The 18419-nt window shown below is 41.5% G+C and overlaps 1 protein-coding gene across 2 annotated transcripts in view; it reads right to left on the bottom strand.

The window, feature by feature from the left end:
* Positions 1–6558: 6558 nt before the first annotated feature.
* The window catches only part of CRADD (CASP2 and RIPK1 domain containing adaptor with death domain), a 181232-nt gene continuing 169371 nt past the window's right edge, over positions 6559–18419 (bottom strand). For both annotated transcript variants that reach the window (XM_011933937.1, XM_011933931.1), the window contains exon 3: positions 6559–7319. In XM_011933937.1, the coding sequence (XP_011789327.1) occupies positions 7018–7319 (302 nt within the window). In that variant the 3' untranslated portion in view covers positions 6559–7017. The remainder of the gene's footprint in view (positions 7320–18419) is intronic.

The raw sequence follows: 18419 nt of genomic DNA, 5'->3' as shown, positions 1-18419 counted from the left end.
TTGCCATATATTTTGCATAAGTTTAACAGACAAGCCTTAATTGGCTCACTGAACTGTGTCTTTGTGAGACTTTAATTTTCCTGTAAGAACAGTAAATGCCAACAAGATAGACATCCCTGTTCTTCTAAGCTTTGTTTATAGTTCTAGGAAGTAAACAGGCAGTTATTGTATTAAAAAACATTCCCTGTATGCCAGCAACATCTAATTTTAATATGTGGGAGTTTTAGAGGAAAAGGGATAGGGATGTCATAAAAAAGAACCCCAAAATATGCCTAATACCTAGAACTTGAAGTCTGATCTTGATTCCACTGTGGATTAACAAGCCACATGTTTCTCAATGTCACTGTCACCTTGATGTATAGGATATTTGCCACTTAGTTTCTAAATGGCTCTGAGATCACATTTTGGAGGCATATTTATCTTGCATACCCATGGCAAGGAGAGCCATTTGTCAAACTGGATGTAAAATAAATTAAATGGGATTCTGCTGCCCATACACATTAATGCCTCCCAAAGAGACCAATGTGCTAACTTGGGCAGGACTTACAAAAGCTCAGTTGAAGTATTACCTCCTCTGTGGCCAACTTAATTGCTCCCTCTGTGCTGGCCATGGTTGCTGGTGGTTATAGCTGTCTCCCTAAAATGCTGAGATCCTGAGGGCACAGACTATGTCTTATTCACCTTTGTATCTCTGGTAACTTGCATAGTGTTTTGTAATCAGCAAGAATTTGCTCAAAGACTGTAAATATTCATTTAAGGGTAGCCAACTGTTAGATCTGAATCTACCCCAACACTGAGTATGCTCTGAAGTGTGCCACAGTTCATAGCCACTTTAGAGTCCTGATAAAGATATTGAGGCACTACACAGTTTCTATTTCTATACCACAAACATCTGCAGGAGGTGATTCTACCCTCACACTTCTCAGAGCCCTGGGAGGGTGAAGAAGATTAGAAAAACCAGGCCAGGTGCAGTGGCTCACGTCTGTAATCCCAGCACTTTGGGAGACTGAGGTGGGCGGATCATGAGGTCAAGAGATCGAGACTATCCTGGCCAATATGGTGAAACCCTATCTCTACCAAAAACGCAAAAATTAGCTGGGCGTGGTGGCACACACCTGTAGTCAGGCTGAGGCAGGAGAATCGCTTGAATCGGGGAGGTGGAGATTGCAGTGAGCCAAAATCATGCCACAGCACTCCAGCCTGGTGACAGAGCAAGACTCTGTCTCAAAAAAGAAAAAAGAAAAAGAAAAAGAAAAACTCTGATAGCCAAAAGAATTCAACTCAATGGTTTAACAAAACATCTCTTCCAGGCACTGTTCTAAGCATGTTATACCTTTCATTTCATGGAATCCTCACTGTGACCATAGGTGGGTACTGTTATTGTTTGCATTTTACATGTGGGGAAACTGGCACCCAAAGGTGGAGTAACTTGCCCAAGTGATAGAGGCTTAGATAGAGACTTATTACTTCTCATACCTCTCGCTTCCCAAGAAGCCAGGCAAATGAATCATTTCTCCTCTGCATTCCCATAGACTCGATACTCAGGCACAGGCTTGATTGCATCTTGTTGTAATTAAAGCTTCACGTCTGTCTCATTGGTCAAACAGTGAGCTCCTGGAGAAGAGGAACTGTGTATTTATTAGTAACCTTTTCACCTCCCTGCTTAGCAGAGTGACTGGCATGTAGTAGCCTCTGCTTGAGTGTTTGCTGAATAACTGAATGAGGGGAGGCTCTATCCAAAGCTACCACACCTGGAGAACTCCCCAGAGAAAGGGATGAAGACAGACTCATCCTACTGCCTCAGGACTCTGTGTGTGTGTGTGTGTGTGTGTGTACATCCAACAGCAACTTTCACAGTGGGCCACCAAAGCCTAGTGGAACTAACTGGCATTTAAACCAGATACCCTATATTTTGCTAGAGCAAAGGTAGTCAAATTTTTTTTTGTTTTTTTAAGATGGAGTTTTGCTCTGTCTCCCAGACTCAAGCACAGTGGTGCGATCTTGGCTCACTGCAACCTCTGCCTCCTGTGTTCAAGCGATTCTCCTGCCTCAGCCTCCCAAGTAGCTGAAATTACAGGTGCTGGCAATCACAGCTGGTTAATTTTTGTATTTTTAGTAGAGACAGGGTTTCACAATGTTTCCAGGCTGGTCTTGAACTCTTGGAGCTCAAGTGATCCGCCCCCCTCGGCCTCCCAAAGTGCTGGGATTACAGGCATGGACCACCACATCCATCCCTAAAATACGTTTTTGAAGTTTTTAAAAAGTGTTAAAATGTCAAAATAGTTAAAAAAAAATATGTTATTCATACTTTAAGCCCAGCAGTTCCACTTCTAGGAGATTATGCTAAGCATCATCATGGCTATATGTCTATACGTTTATGGTCTAGAGGCCATCAACATAAACATGTGTGTGGCTGAGCAGGTAGTGAGCAGGTGGAAGGAGCTGGGTAAAGGATATGCATTCCGTGGGGTGGGCGAAGGGAAGGACCGTGGCATGCTAGAAAAGGCTTGCCTGTTATTGTGATTCAAGGACAGAGATCCAGAGTAGCCAAAGGTTGTTTTTCAATAGGGCCCAAAAATCTCAGTTTAGAAATACTGGCTGTGGTGGATTGCAAAAAATGGACCCAAATTATTCCCCTCCTCTCTCCATGCCTTTCGGTAGAGCCCTCCCACACCGACTCTGAGCTGGCACATGACTGGCTTTGGCCAGAGATGTCAGCAAAAGGGATGCAAACAGAGGCTTGAAAGGTGTTTCCACACAGGGGCTTGCCTTCTTGCTGCCCCGGGAACCCTCGCCACTACTACCATGTAAAGAAGGCAGGGTAACCTGAGAGATAAAAGGGCGTGACCTAGACACATGTGACTCATTGCCCCAGGAAATAGCCTGCGACTTTCCAGACACATGAGTGAGGCCACTCTAGAGCATCCTTCCTCAGCCAACCCACCAGCTGACCACAGATGCACGAGACAGCCCAGCAGAAATCAGCTGAGCTGGCCCAGATTGGAAGAGCAAGCCGAGCCAGCTCACAGAGTTGTGGGCTAAATTCTAAGCCGATACATTTATTGTTTGAAGCCATTACATCTTGGGGGTGGTTTGCTATATAAAAAAGCTAACTGAGAACAAAATTAAAATATATTTGGCGCTAAACAAAGCAGGGATCGAATTCATTGTAACGTCTGATGAATATAAAGATTTAACCACAAACGCTCCCTTCCTTGCATCACTTTATAATAATGAAAAAGCAAAACCAACCTAAAGATCCATGCAGGGAAGTGGTTAAGACATGATGGCCTAACCGCATACTGGAAAGGTATGCATTGCTGAAAATGATGGCAGAGAATAGTGGCAACACATAGACTAGAACCCTTCATAAGTGTGCCATCAAATTTTGATCAACAGGTAAAATTTCATTGCCCTCCTGGAACACGTACTCTTGTGGAAATGGAACACAAAGCTGATTGGATCATCAGGTAGCGTAGAGGCCATCTTGCTGTAAGGAAGAGATAAAATCTCAGAATAAAGCCCAGACCGTGCTAAACTTTGCTTTTTGAGGATATAAGAGTGCACAGAGGGGAGCCGTAAACAGCTCTACTCAAATAGTGGAACGTGGTTCCAAATGGGGATGCAGCAAAAAGTGGGACAATGGTTTTGAGAGTGAAAGACATTGCTATACTTGTTGTCATCTTTTTAGTAGCTAAGTGTATTTTTATCTCTTTAAACATGCCACCAAAAATTATAGGACTTGAAAGTGTGTGGCGAACACAAAGGATGTTGAAATCATTGGCATAGAGAAATAATGACACAGACAGTTTGATGCTATATAAAAGATGCCACTTGTAAAGCAGCAGGTATGATATAATTCCATTCTTGTTATAAAATCGAAAACTCAATTTAGTTAATTTTAAGCCATGAATATAACCATTTGGAGTATGGCATTGAGGAATATTTAAAAGACGCATCATTTTAATAACACATTTTAGTCTCTCTAAATAGTCCTCACACTGACAAAAAAACAAAAAACAAAAAACAAACGTGTATTATCAGTCGGAAAATACAACACTTTTTATAAGAAAATGCAGAGAAAATCCTATTCTTTTTATAAAAAGAATATGCAGGCAGAGAAAACAAATTGGAGGACAGGGATGAAAATTGGGATGTACAGTGCTTAGATGGGAGTAGGGGTAATTCTTATTTTTCTTCATCTTATTGTTTTTTTTCCAACTGCGATAATAAACATGTATTTTATGTTGAGAAAATTTAATAAAAGTTAGTTTTAAAAACATTAAGGGCCACACTCATGCACAGAAAAGGCTTGCCTGTTATTGTGATTCAAGGACAGGGATCCAGAGTAGCCAAAGGTTGTTTTTCAATAGGGCCCAGAAATCTCAGTTTAGAAATATTGGCTGTCGTGGATTGCCAAAAATGGACCCAAATATGGGCGCGAGCACACACACACATGCACACACTCCAACCCAACCCAAAGTGCTGCAAGACTATATATTAATATACTTTTTGTCAGTGCCTGCAAATGCTCTTGCCACCTCGCTGCATTCATTCAGAATTTTCTTGGGGGTAAACAGTCTCTGAAATTGTAGAATCTTCTCCCATACAAAACACAGGAAATCCCTGCAGGCTCATCACCTCCCCAGTTCTGTTAGGAGGCAGGCAGCTGCTATGTAGCATCATTCGTCATGGCCAGAGGTAGACCAAGATAGGGATTCAGCTGCTCTGCTCTTCCACTCTGCAAACCTTCTGCAAGCACCTGAGCAGGCCCAAGGAGGGGCTGCTGCCATTTGGTGGTGAAGACACTCTGCTTGTTAAGGGCAACAAGTCAGAGGTCTCTAAGGGCCCCCTCAGCCCTGTCTGTCTGGCCCATCATGGGCTTGTTCTTCACTAATTGTCTCTCACTGCTGACAGAGCCCACAAGTGTCTTTATGCGTGACAGATTCCTTGCAAATGGTGAATGGCGGAAAGATGACCCAGCTAATCATCAGACCTGCTAATGCCATCTAGTCAGATGCAGCAGAGCCCAGCTCTACTCACTCATCCATGAATGTGACTCTGAGCTGTGAGAACAAAAGCCAGAGCAACTCTCTATTAGAAAACCTGGGGAAAGACAGCAATATAACAAGTCCCAGGTTCAAAATGACAAGTGATTCACTGAAGATGCCACAGCAGTATAGTCTTATCACTGGGCGCAGTGAGATGGCCAAAACTATGAGAATTTTACAAGATAATGAATTATTGGCTGGGCTACAAAATGGAAAATTTGAACTGATAAGGCCAGTAGACTATCCTTTTGAACCGAATTCATTGAAAGAATAAACTGTGGCATAGCAGCTCTTTTTTAGTAACAGGAATATGGTTACAAGATGCCTGAAAGGATATTATCCACATACTATTGTCATCTTTTTAAGCACCCACTTTGCGTTCAACCCTACCATTCTATAAACTTATTCTTGGAACGGAGAGAAATAAACAACATGATTTTTTTCCTCCCTTTTGAAAAATCCTGAGTTATGTTAGAATTAGTAAACAGATTCCATAATTATTAATAAGGATAGATCACAGATTGGCTCCATTGTAAAGTTTATAAGATCAAATCCCATTTTAAAGCTTAGTAAGAAATATGGCAATAGTAGCTCCTCTCACAGTGCCCTCAGCTTTCAGCCACTATTCAGTTTTGCCTGTGGTCTAACTGTACCTTCAGCCACAGTGGCGGCAAATTAACAGCTACCATTTCCTGAAAGCTGACAGTGAACCGCATCTGGATGTGCTCTTGGCGGACATTATTGCTTTAATCATCACAAAGACCTCAGAGGTGAGTACAGTCATTTCCTCATTCTCCCAATGGGAAACTGAGGCATAGAGAGGGTAACTTGTCCAAGGCCATACAGCTAGTAGGCGGGGAGCAGAAGTCAAGCTTCTTCAGTGAGCATGCAAGAGAGAAGGGGAGGAGTCCTGTGGAGCAGTTGGAAAGGACTCAGGAGCCGGTGCCCAAGCTCATTCACCCTGGGCCAATCGCTCAATCTCTCTACAGAAGGAGTTGAACCACCTTGCCCACTGCCCACTCAGGATGGCTGAGAGGTCCAAATGAGATCACATACAGGAAAGGCCATGAAAACAGTAAAGCATTCTGTAAGCACCATGTGCTATTGATAAAAGGACAGAAGACTAAATCACACTCCTTAGGAGCACAGCACTTCAATCATTCTGGCTTCAGTGGAAAGACCACACCCCCTCTCATCCCGACTTAATGCTTTCAATAAACAGCACAGGATTTTCTTGAGCAATCTTTTAAAGAGGAAGGGCTCAGGTATGCTTGCTGGTACTTGAACTGGTCTTTGCAGGGAGTTTTTGTGTCTTACGACATTTAATACAGACATCCTGCCTGAGCTATTTATCCTGACTTGGGAAAGTAACCATTTCACTGTTACTATGAATTCTGTTCCAAAAAGAAAAAAAAAAAAGACTTACTGTAATTTTACACCCTTAATCTATGCAATACAGGAATGAGAAAGAAAAAAAAAAAAACAAAAAAAAAACCCAACGCACTACTTTCTCATGAATGAGGCACATTATATGTAGTAATTCACATTTGATTATTTTATCATTATGAATAGTAAAGTCCACAGTTCAGTCCTCAGACAACATTCAGGTAAATGTTTTACATATGAGACACCTGCTTGTAATGTGATGACATGATATATATATATTTTTTGAACCACTGTGATTTAATAGTCTATTAAAATGCCATTACACATTTAAAAACTGAACAATTACAACAATGCAATCTTCAAGCAATTAAAAACAAAGAATTGTTGAGCCACCGTGAGAGATCTGCTGAGTAATCTGGCCTTTCAAATAACGTCTAGTGGAAACCCTGTTTTCTCCTTCCATCTGAGGATCATTAAAAATAAAAAACAAACCTACACAAAACACCACCTGCTCTGAGTAAAGTCAGGATTCAGCCACATGACTCAGGGACTCACTCCCCAGCGGTTGGTGGAGGCACCATCACTCCAACATGTGCAGAAGCAGCGAGGGGTCCACCTCCACGGCCTGCAGCCCGTTGTGCAGGCTCTGGAAGGTGGCCTGCTTCCCAAAGCGCTGCCGCCAACGGACGAAGGCCTCCACCACCTGCGACTGCACGTTGTGGGGGTGGTTGGCCTTACAGCGGTAGATATCTGTCTGGGACAGTCCCAGAGACAGCACCACGGGCTCCCACTCAGGGCCCAGCCTCTGGGCCAGCCGGTTAATCTGCCGGTCTGATGGGGAGCTGTTGAGGATGTGCGAGGGGATTCCAGTCAATCTGTCACCTGAGGAGGAAAAAGACACCCGGGTGAAATGAGCAAGGCAACAAACACATCATTTGGGGGCAGAAATGAGAATCGTGGGGAGAAGAAGGCAATGCTTCCAAATGGCAGAGCCAATTGGCTCTCCTCTTCCTGGGGGCTGCTCTGTACAGTGCCATGATTCAGGGCTTCAATACCGTTTAGTACCTACGAAAACATTTTTTACAGAAACTTTTTGTTTGTTTGTTTGAGATGGAGTTTCACTCTGTCACCCAGGCTGGAGAACAATGGCATGATATTTGCTCACTACAAACTCCACCTCCTGAGTTCAAGTGATTCTCCTGTTTTAGCCTCATGAGTAGCTGGGATTACAGGCACCTGCCACCACGCCCAGCTAATTTTTGTATTTTTAGCAGAGATGGGGTTTCACCATGTTGGCCAGGCTGGTCTTGAACTCCTGATCTCAGGTGATCCACCTGCCTTGGCCTCCCAAAGTGCTAGGATTATAGGTGAGAGCCATAGCACCCGGCCTATTACAGAAACTTTGTAAGCAAGAAAATAAAAACTAGAAATCCCACCAGAAAAACTCATTGATAATAATTGGTCTATTTCCTTTGATATATAAAACACATATGTAGGGTTACCTTGTACATGCTGCTTTGTAACATGCTTTTTTCACTTATATCCCTTTTACTCAAGGCCAGGCAAGGCATCTGGGGGAATTCAAGAATGGCTGCACAGACCGCAGCTCCTTCTGGCACTGTCTGTGGCCTTAGTGGTGGGGCCTCTTCCAAGGCTGGGAATGCCCCTCCCTGCAGGAAAGGTAGGTGCTAGAGGACAAAGGCTAAACCAAACAGCTACCCTCCCCAGTGAGGTTGAACTTGAAATATTACCAAGAGAAGGTGTAGCTGCTAACAGAAGCAGGACCCAAGAGGGCTGCCGAGAACAAAATAAACCTAAGAGGCCATGGGGTAGCAGGAAGGGAAGAGAGCAGGGTTTGTTCATAGCAGAGGCCTCAAGAGTGGAGTTACTGTCCTGGCAGAGCCCAGAAGAAGAACAGGAAATATGTGCTGAGACGGAGCAAGGAGGAAAATCTGACCTTCCACTTCCTGAACTAGATTCCTATTTGCCTGAGGCCAGTCTGCTAAGAAGCATGACACCGAGTAAATGGTTATAAATGTGCCCAGCAAAACCAGTGAGCAGTGCCTTTGGTTATATAGAAGGAGCTCCTAAGTTCATTGGGGAAGGCCTTCCAGGGGAAGGAGGCTAAAGCTAAGCCCTGAACACTAGGAGGAGGAGCTGGGTGATGATGGAGGAAGAGGGCGTGGTGCATCTTGAGAAGAGAGAATTGCATGTGCAAAGGCGAGGAGAATCCCAATGGAGGAAATCAAAGGCACTCACAGCAGCCAAGTGCAGAGATTGAGAGGGACTCCAAATATCCAAAGTCATTCACTAGGTTCAGACATTTGACAGCAGAGTACACTATACTCCCGTCCATCAGCATCACAGGGATTCAGGTCAGTCTACTTCATGCTCACCAGTCCACTACTGTGTTTTGATTTATGATTCAATAAGAAGGCAAAGGCACCTTATTACAAGAGCTGATGTTTTCCACAGCCCGTGCCTTTGGCCTCTGGGCAGTGGCCAACACCTTAGAGATGAGTTGCAAAAATATTGTCAAGGGCTCTTTCTGGTGTTTGTCAACACTACAATTTAAAAAACAAGGACTAAGAAGCAATTAGAATACTGATGACACTACTGATCAATAGTTGAGATTAACAGCAATGATTTTACGGTTTGTATAAAAACATAGGCTCATTTAAAAAAACTAAAGCAACAGAAAACAGCACAAAGAAGAAAAGAAATCATTCAATATCCCGCCATTGTGTTTACAGTTGGTGACCATCATTCTGGATATCTCTTTACGCACATACACTGGCAGAAGGCTAGATAGAGGGTAATGGGTTCATTTAAAATGATAATATATGAACTTTTCTTTCTAGTAAGAGCTATTTAATTTTGTTTGGATATAACAGAAGAAAAAACAGAAGTGAAAGAAAATGATATTCTGACTGGCAGTTGTAAGTTACATACTTGAAAACACACACATACACACAATTTAATGCACAGAAAAAAGTTATGAAAACTCAAGGGTTAACTGCATGTTTTTATAGTAATACTCTATAATTACTTTACATTTCCTCTCCATTTCCTCACACTTGATTTTTTTTTTTTTTGCTTCTATAATTTGTATTTTGTCAGATGCCTAACAGTTATACATTTCTTTAACAATCATCCATGCCCCTTGTCCCATTGTTTAGTCCTAAGGTGGAATTATAATGGTTTGAATGCTCAGCAGTGTTTTGTTGTTGCTGCTGTTGTTACTGTTTTTCATCTGTGGCTTTGCTACTCCTGGGTCTGTTCTTCTGATTTGAGTCATTTGGGTCAATTTCATCACAGGGTGGTTTTTTTTTGTTTTTTGTTTTTTTCAAGAAATGCTCATGATTGCAATAGTCCCTGACTTCCTTCAGGTCAAGGTGGCCTGCTTATTGCCTTCGCTGGAATAATAACAATATTTAGAGAACAATTTTATATTATTTTTATCTTTTTATACTCTTTTTAACAGTATAATATAAAATTATATTCATAATTTTATATTATATTATTTAAATAATTTTATTTCCCTTAAAAGTTTGTAGGCCTTGTTCATACTTTCTGGTAGGGGTTGCTGAAAAATGTGGAGAATTCTGATACCAATTTAGTCATCCAGTATTTTGTGTAACTTGCTTTTCCTGTCTGAGGTCTAAATACCAAAACTTTAGACCAGGGTATATGTTATCCATTCTATATCTGCACTGCCAGGTGTGTGGCATAACGTTCCAACCAAAGATTCAGTTGTGTCTTCCTTTTGGGAAAATCTTCCTGGGTCACATGGTTGCATTCTTTTCTTGCTTCATATGCTGGACGGCTGTGCCTCTCCTCCATGGCTGTCATATTATTCCTATTGCTTTAATCCCCTCCTTGGGATTATCTCACTCTTTGATTTTCAGCTATGTCTATCGTGTGTGTGTGTGTGTGTTCTGGTTTTAACGTTGTATTGTGTTTTTGTTCTTAATTTCTTTTCTTGGCTCTTTTAAAAATTCCATTCCACTTCACACTCATTAGGAGAGCTACTATCAAAACAACAACAACAACAACAAACCAGGAAGTCCCAAATGTTGGCAAGGGTGTGGAGAAATTGGAACCTTTGTGCACTATTGGTGGGAATGGAAAATGGTGCAGCTGCTGTGGAAAATAGTATGGCAGTTCCTCAAAAATTTAAAAATAGAATTAATGTATGATCCAGCAATCCCACTGCTGGGTATATACTCAAAAGAATTGAATGCAGGGACTCAAAGATAAATTCTTACACCTACGTTCATAGCAGCATTATTCACAATAGCCAAAAGGTGGAAGCAAACTAAGTATCCACCACTGGATGAATGGATACGCAAAATATGGTATAGACATACAACAGAATATTATTCAGCCTTAAAAAGGATGAAAATTCTGACACATGCTCCAACGTGGATGAATCTTGAAGACATTAAGCTAAGTAAAATCAGCCAGTCACAAAAGGACAAGTACTTTCTGATTCTATTCATATGAGGTACTTGGAGTTGTCAAATTCAGACACAGAAAGTACAATGCTGGTTGCCAGGGGCTGGGAGAGGGAGAAATGGGGAATTATTGTTTCATGGGTGCAGAGTTTCAGTTCTGAAAGATGAAGACTTTTGGAGATTGGTTATAAAACAATGTGAAGGTACTTAACATGACTGAACTGTACATTTAAAAATGGTTACAATGGCAAATTTTATGTTATGTACCTTTTACCACAGTTAAAAATAAAAATTAAAAAGAATCCCATTGTTGTTTTATCATAGCTACATCTTGAGTTTTGTTTCTACTGAATCGATGCTGAGCCTTTCTATAGCATAAAATACTTGTGAGGTTGAGTTTTCTAGGACTGGGTTTTCTGGTCTATAAAGACCAGATTGGTCGTATGTTTATTTTGGCAAACTGTGTTCCTTTCTTTTCTTTTATTTAAAAAAACATATATATTTAATAGAGACAGGGTCTCACTATATTGCCCAGGCTGGTCTCAAACTCCTGGCCTCAAGTGATCCTCGTGCCCCAGCCTCCCAAAGTTTTGGGATTACAGGTGTGAACCACCGTGCCCAGTCAACAAACTGTGCTCCTCTCTTGCATTCCTCTGCTGCAGCATTTCACAGAGTAGTCATGACACTCACTGCCATCTTGTTCATACTGACAATGTGAGCATCTCTGTCCAGAACTGCTCTTTGCTCTCCTAGAGCAAGCTGATGTATCTTTTGACGCGCTCCTCACTTCATAGGGAACCAGTTGTCATTCTACCTCTGAGCTACAATTTTAGGTTGGCTGCTGCTTTCCAAACATTTCTGCCATGGAGGAGAGGTAGGAGTCATGAGGCCTGTCTTTGGAGGCTCTATACTCTGCCCTCTTTTGGAGGGGAGTTAAATGTCTTAGACCAGGGCCTACTCTGTCTAACCAGGGCAGACTCACACCTATGGTCTCTTTCCTGTAACTCAACACAGAGACTAGGAGATGGCCTCCCCTGGGTGCCTTCCTGACTCTGACTCTGCCAAGGGTTTTTTTTTTTTTACATTTATCAAGTCTATCCACTCACCATCTCAACCAGCTGCTTCCCATATTGATCTATATTAGGAGGAAGCCTCAGGAATTGGTCCTCTCACCTTCCTTTTCCAGCACTGCTTCTGAGGGGCCACAGTGAGGTGCTCCCTTCCTTGCCTGCCACTTTTCAAAGTGGCTGAAATAAAGCTGTAATTGTTTTTTGTTTGTTTGTGGGCTAAGGGTGCATATGGGGCTGGGTTTGATTTTGTTTCTAACTGCATTTTGGTTCTGTTGCTTGGGTGTTGGGAAGGGAGTCTGTGTTTCTGCTATACTCTGTCATCCTTCTCTCTCACTCTTGGCCAACAAGAATGCAACATATGCTTCCAGCCAATTCTTTGGAAGTAAGGACACAGTTTGCTCTGATTCTTCCACACTTTCAGGGTCACTTAGCCCTTGTAAATAGGGCCACATAACTGGGAGATGGCCAGCAGTCTGTGGACACAGGCTGGAGCAAAGATAATTGGCACATAAGCACCACCCCACCAAGCAGATCAAGCCATTCCAAATGGACATCTTTGCACACACACAGAGGCAATCACAGCTGTTTGTGCTGTCTGACCTCTATCAGGGAAAGTATCCTTACGAGACCCGTTCAGTTCGTGAATTCTGCTGAACACAAGGGTACTTAAAAATGAGAGTCCCAAGGCTTTGGTGTCAACTCTCAAGGATATACTACATAAATTCAGGTCAAGCCATAAATGAATCCACTGTGACCATCTGGCTACTATTTCTCAAAGCTAGCATGCATGCCTCTAGCGGAGTGTAAGATGAACATTCTGTATTGCAATAGTCATCTATTTTAATATGATTAAAAAAATATCAATAGCATTTCAAACTCATGAAATGAAAAAGCAAGGATCACAATAAGTAAATTAAAAAGCAGATACAGAATGACAACTAAAAACTTAAAAGTCAGTTAAAAATAAATTTAAAGGGCCGGGCGCGGTGGCTCATGCCTGTAATCGCAGCACTTTGGGAAGCCGAGGCGGGTGGATTATTTGAGGTCAGGAGTTCGAGACCAGCCTGGCCAACATGGTGAAACCCCATTTCTACTAACATACAAAAAAATTAGCCAGGTGTGGTGGTAGACGCCTGTAAGTCCAGCTACTCGGGAGGCTGTGGCAGGAGGACTGCTTGAACTTGGGAGACAGAAGTTGCAGTGAGCTGAGATCGCACCATTGCACTCCAGCCTGGGCAAGACAGTGAGACTCCCTCTCAAATAAATAAATAAACTCCCTCTCAAATAAATAAATAAAATAAAAATAAATTTAAAGAAAAGCATTAAATTAGGCTGGGCATGGTGGCTCATGCCTGTAATCCCAGTACTTTGGGAGGCTGAGGCTGGCAGATAACTTGACCTCAGGAGTTCGAGACCGGCCTGGCATACACGCGGAAACTTCATCTCTGCTAAAAATACAAAAATTAGCTGGGCATGGTGGCAGGCACCTGTATTCCCAGCTACTTGGGAAGCTGAGGCAGGAGAATTGCTTGAACCTGGGAGGCGGAGGTTGCAGTGAGTGAGATCGCGCCACTGCACTCCAACCTGGGCAACAGAGCGAGACCGTGTCAAAAAAAAAAAAAAAAAAAAAAAAAAAAAAAAAGAATACAAAGACAAAAAAGAAAAAAAGAAAAGCATTAAATTAGTGGTAGAAATGGTACCTAGATATCGCAAAAATGAAACAAGGGGACCCAAATTACTGAAGCTTGGAAAGTGCATTATTTCTCCACAAGTATGCCCTTAGCATTCTAGGCAGACAATGTACTGTACAGGGCTTCTCCAGTACATGATGGGGTCATCAGCATCCCTGGCATCCACCTTCTAATTGCTAGTGATACCCCTATACTACCACAAACACACATGTTCACATACCCTGGGGTGAGGCAGTACTACCTCTGGTTAAAATCACCAGACATTGTGGTATATACTGGTTTAAAAAGTCCTAAATGGGAATTTAACTCCTTTTAGACAGCCCTCATATAGGGCTGTATAAATGTTCTACCTTATACAGATCCTAAATTTTTCATGCAATCTTTTAATCCAATTCTCAGTGAAACTCGTCTGTTTCAAAAGGAGCATTATACACTGACAACCCCATTTACTGCAATGAAGCCAAGATCCACTTAAAGGAAAATGGAAACCCCTTGCCCTGCTCTCCACCCCCATCCCCACCCCGACTTAACTTATTCTCTCACCCCTCCATCCCTCATTTCTGTGGTCACTATGTGAATGAAAACGACACAGCATTCTCCCTCCTTCTCCAGCTATCTCCTCCTTCCTCACCCATGCCTATCAATCACTGTTCTGGCCTCAAAACTAAAAATCTCCTCTCTAATCCCTATTACATTTTGTGAAAGTTTCTCACATAATTTTTCCAGGTTCTGTATATGACATTGCTGACTCCAAAGCTTCTTATGGGCAGAGACCAGGTCTTCTACTTCTGTGACCTCCTTCCCCTAGTCTTTAGCTCTTTGCCAAGCACAAAAGGGAACTCAACATACACCTTTCCAGGAGCTGATGATCATCTTATAGCAAAAGAGCCCTCCAAGTCAAGTTTCTGACTCACTATCTCCACCAGCTGTGTGTTTGACTTCATCTGTTCCAGAACAAAAGCCATGTCTTCTAACGAATTTCTGTGCAGCAGTCCTTCCTACCTATTCCTTATTGCTTTCACTGGAATAACTGGTTGGATGTGGGTTCTGTGAGTGAAGGACAGTCCACAGGCCCAGGGTCCTGTCTGGTCAACCTCCTGTTTTCACCTTGCATTCAATGATGTGATCACCTTACAGGTAATCTGAAAATAGGAACTCTCCAGGGTTCAAAAGCACAGTTCAGAAGCTGAAGACCAAGGACTAAAGAAGAGGTGAAGCAGACACACAAACAGCTGCTGGAAAGGTTTTTTAACTATGAAATTCCTTTTTCAACTTCAGTTATTTTGTGATATGACAGGAGATGTTGTAAGAAGATATGAGCTTTTTTATTTTTTATGATGGTGACTGGGTTGGTCATGGGGTAGCACTTCTAAAAACTATATACATTCCTTTGGAGGGTCTGGTAATATACCAGTCACCCCAGCTCATGGCTGCAGTGAGCCACTGTTACTGATGGAAGTGTCATCTGCTACAGGTGTGCAGGACTAGAAAAAAAGCTGAGCTAAGAGACTGTCCTGTTCCAGTGCAGCTGCTTTTTAGAAGATAAGGCTAAATGCTTCTGTGAGGACATCTGAGGCCTCTGCTCATGTCAAGTCCACTAATGCTCCATTGATCAAAGCAAGATATGTGGCCAAACTCAACACCAACAGGAAAGGGAATTAAATCTTTGCACGGGGTAGGAGGAATGAAAGTTTGCTCAACAATGAACTCTAAACACTCACAAGTGTTGGATATTGGTGCAGGAAAAACACGGAAACTTGAACAGACCGAAGTATGAAATACACTGAAATAGCAAACAAAGCCCTCCCTTGACAAAGAGCCCTAGGCCCAGACGGCTTTATAGGTAAGTTCCATCAAATGTTCATGGATCCTGTGGACCTTGGACAAGTCAAAGCGGAAAAAGAAAAAGCTCATGGAACACTTAATTTCCTATCATACGTAAGTTGTTCCAGAAAATCAAAAAAGGACAAAAGCTATCTGTCTGATTTTATGAGGATACTACAGTTTTTATTCCAAACAGGATAAGAATACAAGAAGAGAAAAATTATAGGCTTGTTTCAGTTACGATTTTAGAAGCAAAAATTATAAATAAAATATTAAGTAATTGAATCAAAAAATTTAAAGTAACATATCATGAACAAGTAGAATTTATCCTAGGTTTGCAATACATTTCAACATCATAAAATCTACCACTTAACTCAATATATCAATCCACCAAAGAGAAAACTCATTATTATCTTAATAGATGCAGAAAAAAAATTTGATAAAGTTTGACACATAACTATAATTTGAAAAAATACATTTATTTAAAAATTCAAAATATGGGAAACTTTCTTAATTTGGTAAAGATTGTAAAAGCATTTGATTTGGTGGAGAAACATTAAATGTATTCTCTTTAAAAAGACAAGGATGCTCACCATTACTGTGGAATACAGTATTGGATGTCCTGACCAGTGCTATAAAGAAAGAAAAGAAATTAGTTTTGGGAGGCCGAGGTGGGTGGATCACCTGAGGTCGGGAGTTTGAGACCAGCCTGACCAACATGGAGAAACCCCATCCCTACTAAACATACAAAATTAGCCAGGCGTGGTGGCGCATGCCTGTAATCCCAGCTACTCGGGAGGCTGAGGCAGGAGAATCGCTTGGACCCAGGAGGCGGAGGTTGTCGTGAGCCGAGATTGAGCCATTGCACTCCAGCCTGGGCAACAAGGGTGAAACTCTGTCTCAAAAGGAGAAAAAAAAAAAAAAAAAAAAAAGAAATTAGTTAAATTAGTTATAAATAATAAGCATTTCAAGGGAAGAGATAAAACTAACATGATTTTCAGAAAATATGACCTAATACATAGAAAAACATCAGGATTAGCAGATAATCTATTAGAACAAGAGAACTGAGCAAAATTACCAGATACAAGATCAACTTAAAACAAAAAACTACAAAGCAGCATTTCAACACTCACAATAATCAAATACAAAACACAATAAAAATACAATAAGCAATGAGAAGGATAAAGGATCTATGAAATTAATGAAAACTGTATAAGACCTTTATGGGGAAAATTTTAAGCCTTTATTAAAAGACATAAAGCAAGAGCTGACTAAAAGGAGAGTTGCTGTTGTGCTAGGTGGGATGCCATTATTATAATACAAAGATGCCAATTCATATAGTGACAATTAAAATTCCATAACGGGGAAAGAAGAGGCTTTCCCCAAACTGAGGGGAACTAGCTAATTACAGAGGAAAAGAAAACTGGCCTGGAGCATCACACCATGAACAGGGGTGGATCCCATGGAGATAAAGTCCCAAAGGTAAAAGGTAAAACTATAAAGTTCATGGAAAATAAGGCAGGAGTATCTTTATGGCCTGTGGTCAGAAGTGGTTTTTAAAATTAATCTCCCAAAAGTAAATTTTTTATGTCAAAATTAAAGATTTCTGCTCAACGAAGGAGACATGATCCAAGATGACATCTAAGACCGAGGCTAATGTCTAAGACCAATAAGGGAAACACTATCTAGACTGTGTAAGGTGTTTCTGAAAATCAACAGCAAAGGTAAGAACCTCCACAGGAAACAGAACAAAGGTAGGAACAGGTGATTCAAATTAGAGGAAACACAAAAGGGAGCATATAAAGAGATGCTCAAATGCAGAAATTTAAGAAACAAATGTAAACAACAACGATAAAGCACTTTATTATGTATAGAAATCTAGACAATACCAAGCTTTGGCTGGGATGTGATGTAGGAACCTTGTTCACTGCCGATGGAAATAAAGATCGGACAGTTATACTGGCCAGCAAGTTGGCAGTGTGGGTAAAATTGAATGTAATTTCCAATCTTGTTGTGTTAGATGTACCCAAGAAAAGTTCTAAAAAAGACCTGTAAGAGACACGTATTAGGTTGTTTGTGTAAAGCTTCATTATTTGTGCTAGCAAATACACATATACCTTATAATCCAGAAACCCTCTTTTGGGAGATACAGGTATCTCCACCTCAGGAAAATTCTTACACAGATCCATGAGGGGTCACTATGAGGTCATTTATATGAGGTAATACTGTTGGAAAAAAGGAGTTGGAAGCAATCTAAGAGCTCATTGCTGGTGGACGAGATACAGTAATACAAAACAGCACATAGGGAATACTGGCAGAGTTAGAGGGGATGGAGTAAATGCAGTGCAGAGCAAAAAATGCAAGGAAAATAATCAGGTCTATACTAATGCAAATTAAGAATATATGTACAGGCTGGGCACCCATGGCTCCTGCCTGTAATACCAACACTTTGGGAGGTCAAGGCAGGTGGATCATTTGAGCTCAGGAGTTTGACTAGTCTGGGAAACATGGCAAAACTCCATCTTTACAAAAAAATATATTAATACAAAAAATGAGCCAGGTGTGGTGGTGCACACCTGTAGTCCCAGGTGCTCGGAGGGGAGGCTGAGGTGGGAAGATCACCTGAGCCAGGGAGGTCAAGGCTGCAGTGAGCTCTGATTGCATCACTGATTGAACTTCAGCTTGGGTGAAAGAGCAAGACTCTGTCTCAAAAAACAAAAAAGAACATATGTCCAATGCACCACTTACAAAAACACACACAAATAAAGGAATACATGTCAGACAGAATAGTTATCTTTATCTACGAGAAGGAGGGAAATGGGAGTGGGAACAAGCATGAATACATGAATGGAAAAGGAAGAAGCTTTTCACAGACCAATTAGTGAAGTAGGCCATAAATTGATGGGCGCAAAGGAAAAAAAGAGAGAGAGGGAAGGAGGG

Source organism: Colobus angolensis, unplaced genomic scaffold, assembly GCF_000951035.1.
Source record: "Colobus angolensis palliatus isolate OR3802 unplaced genomic scaffold, Cang.pa_1.0 Scaffold10, whole genome shotgun sequence".
Classification (NCBI taxonomy): Eukaryota; Metazoa; Chordata; class Mammalia; order Primates; family Cercopithecidae; genus Colobus; species Colobus angolensis.
This window is presented reverse-complemented; position numbering and strand designations above follow the sequence as displayed.